The sequence below is a fragment of the Anopheles arabiensis genome, chromosome 3, assembly GCF_016920715.1.
Source record: "Anopheles arabiensis isolate DONGOLA chromosome 3, AaraD3, whole genome shotgun sequence".
Classification (NCBI taxonomy): domain Eukaryota; kingdom Metazoa; phylum Arthropoda; class Insecta; order Diptera; family Culicidae; genus Anopheles; species Anopheles arabiensis.
In genome coordinates, this window is record NC_053518.1 from 27860258 (window position 1) to 27872288 (window position 12031).

At 43.8% G+C, this 12031-nt stretch overlaps 1 protein-coding gene across 1 annotated transcript; it reads left to right on the plus strand.

The window, feature by feature from the left end:
- Nucleotides 1–8543: 8543 nt before the first annotated feature.
- LOC120899582 lies at nucleotides 8544–10649 on the plus strand. Its single transcript, XM_040305584.1, has one exon. The coding sequence runs from the start codon at nucleotides 8544–8546 to the stop codon at nucleotides 10647–10649; it is 2106 nt and encodes a 701-aa protein (XP_040161518.1).
- Nucleotides 10650–12031: the final 1382 nt, after the last annotated feature.

Below are 12031 nucleotides of genomic sequence, written 5' to 3' on the forward strand. Positions count from 1 at the left end.
TTCGCTCTTATCTTTATTGCTTTCGGTATTGTTGTGAAGCATGTTTTATGAACCACACGAGCAGCAGCAGCAGCAGCCACACATCTTACACGCTTTCAGGAGGGGGATTTGAGTCACCTCTCCTCGCGATTTTTGTTGTTGTTGGTGTTGGAGCAACCAGCCCGCAATCACTACTGCCGTGTATACATTGCCTGCGGGTAGTGCGCGAGTTGCGTTGGTTGAATGTGAATGGTAGTAGTGATATGCATAGGAATTGAATCCGTGGCAATGTGGGAAAAAAAGAACGCTCCCTGCGTGGCAGCAGCAGTGCCTGTTATGAGTGATCATCATCATCATCATCATCATGGCAACCGGTAGTGTGGAAGCAGCGGCAAACGAGTAGCCCGCGGACACTGTTAAGAAAATATCCAACGATGAATCTCCATGTGAAAGGACATTTGTTCGGGGGGTTAGGTACGTGCTGCTGACGAAACTCCACTGTACGGGCTCAACCCTTAGCCTAGTTTTTGTACTCCTCGTGCAGCGGCTTGGATCACGGGATTATGTGGAGGCTAGTGATGGGAAAAACGGCTCCGGAGCCGGTTTTAACATAGTGCACCAAAAACAACTCCTTGTGGTAAACAATGAAGTTTCAAACGGGAAAATTCGTTGGAAAATGCAGAACGTACTTAAGGGGTGGCCCAGTGGTACAGTCGTCTGACTCGACTTAACAACATGGCAGTCGGCATGTCCGCGTAGGACTTTTATAAGCTAAATATAAGAAGAAGAATAAGAAGAAGACTTGAGTTGGAGTAAAACAATAAGGGAATGGTCAGAACCTCGCCGCATGCGATTTTGCCGCAATGCAGGGAAAAAATGTGGCAATATATATCTATATATAATTATTTCGGTGCTATTGTTTTGCTTTGAGGAATGCACAATCCAAACCAAAAGCACTTAACGGCTAAATTGAAATTTGTAGTAGTGGACCAATGTATCCTTGCAGGCTCAACCTAACCATAAATTGGATTGAGCAAGTTGTTTAGAGTGACCATATGTAGTTCTATCAATTTTCGATTGAATCTTCTTCTTCTTCTTATTTTGGCTCAACAACCGTTGTCGGTCAAGGCCTGCCTGTACCACTTGTGGGCTAGGCTTTTAGTGTCTAATTGATTACCCCCAATGCAGAATAGTCAGTCCTACGTATTGCGGCACGGTCCATTTGGGGCTTGAACCCATGACGGGCATGTTGCTAATTTGTACGAGTTGACGACTGTACCACGAGACCGGCTCGGTTTTTTGATCGAATACCGGTTCAGAATTGAGCACACTAAAACTCCATTTCTCTAAACAAAAATTCAAGATTTTTTAATGTATGTAACCTATGTATCTATAGAATTGGACTTTAATGATTGTCATAAGTCAGGGCCCTCCAAACTTTTCAGCTCGCGAGCCGCATTGCTTCAAAAATAACTATATTGAGGGCCATTTGACGCTACCTTTAACTTTTAAATCTCGTTTTTACAACAAAATACTAACGATACTTGTTCTTGTTTCGTGTTACTGAAGCTTGATTTTTGTCTAAGAAAAAGTTAAAAATACATTTTTATTTGAAAAAGTCATAATAACGTAACATTTATATTAACTCTGGCAAAGTCATCGTAGGCCGCATGCGGCCCGCGGGCCGTAGTTTGGAGACCCCTGTCATGAGTAAATGAAAAGCTGTTTTCACCGATTTTTTTTTCCAATTTTTCATTACATTTGCTACCGATAACCTAACCTTAAAAACAGTCTGGTCACACCGCGTTCACAGTCCAACATATAGGATGCTAGGAAAGAATCTAGTACGACGATGCAAAATAAAGTATGCTGCTAGTCTAACCTCAGTTGAAAACCCCTGCAAAGAAATTTACCAAAAAAAAATATATATAACAAACTATAGAGTTGATCAATACTGCAATCACATTGGGTGTTAGCTTTCACAGATTCGTGTGACGAGACAAAACGAGAAGATAGATTCCTTTTTTTACATTATCTATCAACCGTCTCTATTGCACTGATAGTCCGGAGCCGTCGGTGCGGAACCGGCTCCAGGCAAAAGTTGGAGCCGGTTCCCGGCGCCGTTAATTCAAAACCGGCACCGGTGCCGTTGGTGCGCTCCGAAACGCCCATCACTAGTAGGGGCAAAACAAAAATCGAACTTCAGTTCCTCTCTTATATGCACCGAGCTACCAATTATTGCTTTCGATCAAACGGCCCCACCAGCATGTGGCACAGCACAATCCAGCTAAGCGTCATCATACTTCGGGGCCCCCCCCGGGCTGAGGGATGTCTGATCGATAGCGAGATGTTAGGTTTTGGTTTCATTCCCTTTTTCACCGCCTGTGTATCCTTGGCGACCAGGTGACGGCCGCTGACAAGTGTACCGGGGTGGCCTGGCGACATCGTTCCGCCATTAGCGACACGTGCGCACGCGGTCGATGGCGAACAACAATTTGCGACTTTCCCTGCGACAGCAGAACACAACCGGAAATGTTGCCGCACACTTTCCCATACTCCAGTGATGGGAGTGCTACCGTGCACACGCCTATGCCACATATTGGTATTAGCAGCACGAGTTTTGTTTTATTTGAGTAGTCTTTTCCATCCCCTCGCTCGCTTACGTGCAATAAAGGTTACACGATTTGAAAGTGGATGTACGGTTGACGGGGGTACACACATCGAATTGTGAACACTTGACCTCGTTTGTTTTGTTGTTCATTGTTTTTCAGTAGGCTCAGGTTAAAAGACAATTTTTTAGAGAGTAGGCACTATTAATGTATTTGTGTTGTTTGTTTCCGCTATTCCGCAATCCACACCCTCCCCTCAAGTCGCGTGCACATGTGCCACTCAACATCGTGTGTGCGGATGTGGTAAGCCAATTTGGATGGAACACAGAACATAACGGTTATGTTTGTAAATGTGTGTGTGTGCCTTTTTCACATCCCCTACACACACATACACCTGGAGAGATGGCCAAGCGATTGCAGAGAAGCAGCGTGTTAGCAATTCCGGAAATGCTGACTGTGCGTGTTTTTGGGGTGTACGAACATTTAGGTACGAACGGATTTCGCATTGTGTGATGTTTATTGTGTTTATTTGAAGGAGTCATTCTGAACAGCTACAACCGGTGTGTGTGTGTGTGTGTGTGTGTGTGTGTGTGTGTGTGTGTGTGTGTGTGTATGTGTGTGTGTGTATGATGCTGTGTGAAGATGATGTGTGCTGTATCAGCACGTTACAGCAGCACGTTTGTTTGGGCTTGTTTGTTGCGTCGTTGAATATGAAAGTTGTGTTTAAATGCTTGCATACTGCTGCATACCAACTGGAGTTTGTTTTCGTTTCATTACTTTGTTGTTTTTTGCGGAGTGTTTGACTTAAAAAAAGTGGGTGAGTTAATTTAAATAGCGTTGACTCACCAGGAAAACCATACCAGGTTGAGCATGAAAAAAAAGGAAAAGTAAAAAGCGGCAGGATATTACGAGCAGACTTTTCCTGCTATGATTTTTGCATGAAAATGCAAATATAGAATTATTAAATAATAACACGCTTTCCATGCAATTGTCTCCAACACACGTTTCGCTTTAATTGGTCACTGCTCGTTGTGGAACGTTCTCTCGTGTGTGTGTGTTCATCTTTAAAATTTCCCAACCCAATAGTATCACAAGTACACAAGGATCTTGATGAAAGCACTTCCGGGCTGCGCCATGTGATTGTTGCCGTTGCCTTTCCGGCTGTTGCCCGGCGAACCTACTGGGCCCCTTTTTGCGTTTTCCAGCCTCCGTTCACACACACATACCCACACACTGTTCGTCGCTCGTACGGCCAACTGTGGCATGAGTTATGCATGGTACGCCTTTCGGCGGCTAATCATTGGTCACGTCGGGCGGAAATTATGTTTTCCCGTCCCGCATGGCTTACCTTACCCATTTTGCGCCCGTCCCGAAGCGGACGGTGCTTCTGTTTAATGGTTAATTTCCCGAGTGTTAACGTGAATTACAATTGATGACCACCGAAACCAACAACTCGCACTGCCTCCCCCCCTCCCTCCCCGCCTTCCGAACAGGTGATGAGAATGTTACCGTGGGTGCGCTCGCGTTGGCAGCTTGATTGCGGTGTGACACACGGTGGGCGTGTGTTTAATGTCGTTGTTGCCATAGCCGGGAAGGGTCGTTAATAATGTACCGTGAGTGTATGATAAGACGCAAGGGTGTATGTTGAATGTTGTTGTTGGGTATTTTTTTCAAGGATGTGTTCTGAAGACTTGTTTTGAATGATGATGACAGTAGATACCAGACACTATTTCCATTTCGCTGCTGATTTGTGTGTTTCGAAAGTGAAGCTCAATCAAATGTCCTATTCATTCTATGCGTTTTTAATGTTTTGATATATTTGCTTATAGAAACATAACTTTCTTCCATTAAAAGCTTTATGAAAGTCATGAAAAGTCATTTGAAGGGGAAAGTAGGTAAATACGGCCACATTAAGGTAAATGTTAAAAATCAAGGGTTATATAAATACAGCGACAAATGAAAATGTGCATACCTTATGCTCAATAATCACGACAACTCATTCAAGTAATACAACTTCCGAAAATATAATCAATGCATATTTCAGAGCTTAAGATCCGCAGCAGTTAAATTAGATCCACAAGGGATCGCACAATTGTAATTTTGTTTTGTTCATGAATTTAATCAATTTTGCATATAGTATGCCAACGATCCTAGTATATATATTTAAAACTCCTAGCATAGTATATGTTACTGGGCAAAAAGAGTGCTATTAACTTTCAATTGAACAAAGAGTAATATGAAACATCCATCCGGCACACACAAGCATAATATGCATACCGTCTTGTGCGTAAGATCCGGTGACGAATGATAAATGAGATCCTTGAATTGAATCAACCATAGAACATGGAATTTCTGCAATTAGGAACAAAAAATGTCCAAATAGTAAAACAGAATCTCATTTGCTTCATAGCAATTTCGTTCATGGTTAAACAAAAACAATGGTTAATTTGACTGTCAAAATTTTCTATGGCATTCTGTTCTATGGCAGTTTGCTTTAAACGCTTTGACCTGTTATCTTACATGGACCTTGTTAGAGAATTTAGGCGGTCAGATCGGATATTCAGCTTAGAGAATACAATCAGAATTCAACAGTTGAACGCTTTTTAGTTCGCATGCTTTTAGGCTGAACGTTCGATAGAGTTGGCTTACAGTTCAATTAAAAAGCATGCGTTTTAAAAAAAATCACAAAAATCTCTTCTGCAGAGTGATTGCACTTATTTTCATGAGAACAATGGAGCCCTTCCCGATTCTAGTCAGCTTTTTTATAAGGCGTTTGACAGTTGGAGGCTGAAGTCATGTAAACACTCCATACAAAACCACACACAAAGCTAGAATTAGATTCGAGTACCTGATCGAAAAAATTGCAAAACAAGGTGATGTTTACATTTATCCCAAGGTGCATTAAAGAGATCAGGTGGTGGAATATAGAATCAAAGTGTATGTAGTCCAAGTGGTCTCATAGCATGTGTTGAGTAATGAATTTGTACGGTATAAACGTATGACCTTCTGTCACTTGAATTTGTTGCTTGGGAATTGTATTGAGGGGACGAATGAAGGAAACAAGGAATAAAGAAGGAGTCTAGCGCAAGCGTTCAATCAGTACAGACGTTCCTCTCTCTACCAGTTGAGAAATTCACTAACTAAAACATTATGGTCCTTCGTAGAACCGGATAGAATTGGCTATCGAGATAACGACAATTCGTTGCACACGGGTGCATTAGTGGCAGTGTATTGTGCGTTTGCTGTTTCGATACTCGTAGAGAGATTGAGGAAGTGTGCATAACGGCAGTGTATTGTTCGCGCGAGTGTCACAGTGTGAGTTGGACACTAGGACATTCAGTGTGCGTGTAAAATAGCTGTGCGCGTTCGGACAGGCTCATACTTGAGCATACGCATGCGTTAGATCGTGCACTTCACAAGTGGCTTAATTGTGAAGTCCAGATACGCAACATTTGGTGCATCGAGCGTTCAAAGTGTAGAACGTTTTCGGTGAGAAGTGTTGTGTAGCTTCAGTGCGGGAGTGCAAGTGTTCCCACAAACCGAGTACCTGACTTCCAATTCGTGGAACGTCGTTGGTGGTATCGTTTGTTCCAGTGTAGGTGCGCAAGTTACCTACACACGCACATCGAGCGTTTTCAATCTGTGGAAACGTGGTCGGTGCGATACATTATTGTGTGTCGTCGAACCGCTGCCGTTCGAATTCACAAGAAATTACCAGTGCAGGTTTGCAAGTTCCTGTACAAAGCATATCGAACGTTTTCAATACGTGGAAACGTGGTCGGTGCCAGTTATTGTTTCTGACGGTCAAGCCTCAGTCTTTTGGATGCTTGTTGAACAATACATTGTTCAAGTGTTAGTGAACATTGAATTCAAAGTTGTATGTTTCAAGTGTAGGTGAGCAAGTTCCCTATACACGTACATCGAACGTTTTCAATCTGTGGAAACGCGGTCGGTACGGTATCTTTTTGCTTGTGATCGATCATCAGTCGTTCGAATACGCAAGAAGTGTTTTCAGTGCAAGGAGGCAAGTTCCCTGCTTAAGGCATATCGAACGTTTTAATTCGTGGAAAACGTGGTCGGTGCTAACAAACGTATTGTGAACAATACGGTTCGCGCGCGTTATTCAAACGGAGTGAGCGTGTGCGCGAGTGAACAATTCTCTCTTTTCGGGTTAAGATAAAGGTTCGCGCGCGTTATTCAAACGGAGTGAGCGTGTGCGCGAGTGAACAATTCTCTCTTCTCGGGTAAAGCAAAGTTCCGCGTGTGTCAATCCGAGTGTGTGCGTGTGTGAGTGTATGCGAAGAATACGATCCGCGCGTGTTAATCCGGGTGTGTGCGTGAGTGTGCGAACAATAAAACCGCGTGGTTTGAACTAATTCTACGGGTAGTGTACGGGACAAATTGAACTATTTTACGAACATTCAGTGTTGTGAAAAGTGTTTTTTGTTACAAGTGAAAATGCCTGGTTCACCAGTTCCAACGACGTCGGCGGCGTTTGAGGAACAAGACGCATCGCATCGTGTATCACATGTGCAAGCTGCATCAGACAGCGATCATGTCCAAGCCAATCCAATACTGAGGGCAGCCGTGGCAAGAGAAGCTTCGGAGAGTGAGTTTGAAGGTTTTGAATCAGTAAATTCAAGTCCTACTTTTCCAACAGCAGCAATGCTGGCGGAGAAAAGAAAGCGAATGCGTCAGCATTTCGACCAAAGGCTGGACCGCATTGATCAAGCACTACAGCATGCAACAAGAGCGGATGCCGCTTTTCTGAAAGGATGTGCGTCACGCTTGTCGATGCTATCCACGGAATATGAAACATGGCACACCAACAATTTGGTTTCTTCTTCCAATGCACAGTTCGAACAAGAAGAAGAAGAGTACGCCTCTTTCGAGAACCGCCATTTTGAGCTTTCATTGGCAATTGAAAGAAACTTGTCATCAAGTGTAGTTTCCACACCAACACGCGATACCATGCCACACACAAAACTTCCCGAAATGCGCTTGCCAACTTTTGATGGAAAGATGGAAGATTGGTTACCGTTTCGAGATGCCTTTCTCAGTCTTATTGATCGCAATAAGAATTTAGCCGACGTAGACAAGCTACGATACTTAAAAGGCTCTCTTCAAAAGGATGCTCTTAACGTAGTAGGAGACATCGAAATCACCGACGCAAATTATTCTGTTGCCTGGGAAGTATTGAAATCGCGATTCGAAAACAAAAAGCTAGTGGTGAAACGATATCTTGATGGATTATTTGCGATACCACACATGAAAAAGGAATCATACGAATCACTGATTTCTTTAATTGACAGTTTTGAGCGTGGTGTTAAAATGACGACTAGAATGGGAGTGGCCACGGAAGGATGGAGCGTGCTCTTAGCTCACATGGTCTGCTCTAAATTAGACCTGGCCACACTTAAACAATGGGAAATACATCATAGCTCAACCAATGTTCCCACGTATGACGAGATCATGAAATTCCTTCGCAGCCAAGCAACTGTTTTGCAAGCCATGGCTCCAGACAGGAATCGAACAAGTGAAGCAACAACAGCTGGAGGCAGAATGAAAACCCGCAACGAAGTGTACAGCGTGGTTAAGCCGGCCACAAAGGTTTGTTCATTCTGCAAAAGGGCTTCACATGCTGCGTACCTGTGCGAAGTGTTTCGAAATGCATCTGTGGAAAAGCGACACGAGCTAGTGAGGAACGGACAGTTGTGTTTTAACTGTTTGTCGGCGGGTCATCAGCGAAAGGATTGTTCGTCCGGATCTTGCCGTGTATGTCAGCGAAATCATCATACGATGCTTCACAAACCGAATTCTCCAATTGATCAGTCGTCATTAGCATCAGCGTCATCACTGCCGTCTACATCAAATGCAGAAGCAGCTACACCGGCTTCTATTGTTCAACATTGTGCGCGCAACAATTTCGAAAAAATAATCCTGTTACCAACAGCAATGGTACAAGTAGTGAATGTTGACGGAACACGTATCTGGGCTCGAGCTTTACTGGATGGAGGTTCACAGATCAACATTGTTACGGAACGATTGGTACAGCTGTTGAGAGTCCAGAAGAGGAACGAGCATCATCTGCTTGGTGGAATAGGGAAGGCACAGCATTCGTCTCATCATTCTGTGAGCCTTGCTATCCACTCTCACTGCTCTACCTTCAAGGCAAGCTGGAAGTTCCATGTGCTGCGAGAAGTGACGTGGGACCAGCCAGCACATGCAGTCAATCCGGAAGGATTGAACCTACCGAAGGGAGTGACGTTGGCGGATCCTCATTTCTATGAGCCAGGGCCAATTGATCTACTTATTGGGCGAGAAGGTTACAACGATCTACTTTTGGGTAACATTCTTCGGTTGAATAGCCCAAAACTACTACTGCAAAACACGGAGCTGGGTTGGATTGTCTCAGGTCAGGTAAGCCAAGGTCTAACACACTCTTCCTTAGTGCTCAACGTCATGACGCTGAATGACCAACTAAGCCGGTTTTGGGAACTGGAAGGTTGCTACTCCCCTGCGATGTTATCCGTCGAGGAAGCTGAGTGTGAGGCAGCATTTGTACAAACAACTTCACGAGACCACGAAGGCCGTTTCGTGGTAGCCTTACCAACGCGTACTGAAAGGCTTAATCAACTAGGTGACTCTTATGAAGCTGCATCACGGCGGCTACAATCGCTCTGTAGGCGATTAAATATCGACTCGAAATTGAAGCAGGAATATTCTAAATTCCTACAGGAGTATCTCGATCTAGGACACATGGAAGAAATTCCATCTGACCGCCAAGACATTGGAAAGACGTATTACATGCCGCATCATTGTGTAGTACGACCCGACAGCCTCACGACTAAGCTAAGAGTCGTATTTGATGCATCCAGTTCTACGGATACAGGGGTATCCCTCAACGATGCACTGATGGTGGGACCTTCAGTGCAAGATGATCTTTTGTCGTTGTTACTCCGATTTAGAGTACCCAGATTTGCGATTTTGGCTGACATTGAAAAAATGTATCGCCAAATTTGGGTGAAGGAATCCGATCGTCCACTTCAACGCATCCTGTGGAAAGAATCTGCTGATGATAGAATTCGCATCTATCAGCTGAAAACCGTTACGTACGGCACAGCCTGCGCACCTTACTTGGCCACCCGTTGTCTGCAAGCGTTGGCTAAGGAAGGAGAAACAAGATATCCCAGGGCATCCAAGGTCCTCGAGCAAGATTTTTACATGGATGACATGATCACCGGTGTGGAATCTGTTGAAGATGGCCGGATTATTTGCAGCGAAATAAATCAGCTTCTACAATCGGCAGGATTTCACCTGCGCAAATGGGCTTCAAACTCGTCTGAGTTACTGGAGCAAATACCAGCTGAACTACAAATCAAGGAGATGTATGAGCTGTTCCAGAAACAACAACATCAGGATGCTGTTACAACTTACTGCGGAACGGAAGGGATCACCTTCAACTTCATCCCTCCGCGGTCACCCCATTTCGGTGGGATCTGGGAGGCCGCAGTGAAGTCGCTGAAACGGCATCTCAAGGCTACGATAGGATCCAGTATCTTGCGGCAAGACGACCTGGAACCTATCTTAGTTCAAGTGGAGGCTTGTTTGAACTCGCGACCGTTAACTGCACTTTCCAACGATCCAGAGGACCTGGAAATTCTGACACCTGGTCATTTTTTGATTCAACGGGCGCTTACATCGGTCCCTGAGCCATCTTATGCTGAGATTCCAGGCAACCGCCTGGACCGCTATCAACAATTGCAGGAGTATGTTCGGCAGATTTGGAAGCGATGGAATCGAGACTACTTGTCTGGTTTGCATCCGCGTACCCGGTGGACTTCAAGGCGAGACAACGTTCGGGAGGGCACTATGGTCCTGCTGAAGGAGGACAACCTTCCCCCTCTAAAATGGCGCTTCGGCCGAGTGCTGAAGATTTATCCTGGTGATGACGGCTTGGTTCGAGTGGTTGATGTGAAAACGAAGGATGGAATTTACAGAAGAGCCATCACCAAGATCTGTATACTGCCCGGACAGAAGGAAGAAAGAGAGGTTTCGTAATAAGGGTTGAAAGCTACCTTTCAACGGGGGGCGGCTATGTTGAGTAATGAATTTGTACGGTATAAACGTATGACCTTCTGTCACTTGAATTTGTTGCTTGGGAATTGTATTGAGGGGACGAATGAAGGAAACAAGGAATAAAGAATGAGTCTAGCGCAAGCGTTCAATCAGTACAGACGTTCCTCTCTCTACCAGTTGAGAAATTCACTAACTAAAACAGCATGTTTTTATAACCAAATTTGAACATCAACTTTTGACAGGATGGGTGAAAACTTTTGTTCAAACAAGCTTTCTGGAGGCTTGACAAATACACAAAACACTCTTAAAATCTTCATTCAGAAGCAGAAGCGATAAAAATCAGCCTTCTAAATTCATACACCTCGGGATAAGCCCACCTGTATATTATACTCACTTAGATAGCTGCTCAAAAACTGCTATACAATGCAAACAGCTGACAGGCTGAAATTTAAGCCTACGAACTTAAAACGGAAAGGGCCCAATTACAGATTGTTTTTTGAATGGGAATACGTGCCGACTAGAATGCACATATTCAACAGTTGGCAAGGTATATAAGTTCAACCAGTGAGTTTAGACTGTATTCGTTTTAGGGAGACATTCATCTTGAAGTGACATAAAATGTATGGACCGTAAAGGTGTTGGTCATGAAGAAATAATTCATCTTGAAAAGACTACATCTTAGAGAGATTTTACTGTATAGTAAACATTCCCATCCTAAAGGTCGGTAGTCTTACCTTGGCTCAAATAGTTAGTGTATGTTTTTCATCTAGCAACATATATTAAACATATTTTTCAAAGTTTGTTCTAACGATTCCTACTGCAAAGTTCAATCTCGATTATTTAATTTTGATGCTTTACATCTGTGCTGTTTTGAAGTTTATACCTACAATTAGTTGTTTAAAATTAAAATGTCAAAGCATTGTTGTCTTGACACGACGTCCATTACGAGATTAATAACTTTAAAAAACCACAACGTATAAACAACCTTTTAATTTCACTATAGCTAATAAAGCAAATCAATAAAAGTTCAAAATGATAGTCCGCTCCAATCGCCCAAAACCATGATGCAATTGATCGGACAGGAACAGATGTTATCGCACGCTGCTTTACATTTGCTCGCTCACTTTAAACACAGCCTGAAACACACCGGTAAGCTAAACCAAAACGATCGGTTGTCGGAAAATACATTTCCTCCAGCCGGTTTTTGGGACGGGGGCTTGGGCCGACACATTGCCACACCCGACGGGATATCGCATTACAATCGGCGGCTGCCATTCATTAGCTTTGGCGCGAGACTTACCCATTATGCCCTATTAGTGTAGTCCAGTGCGATACACACACACACGTACACGAAACGATTACCT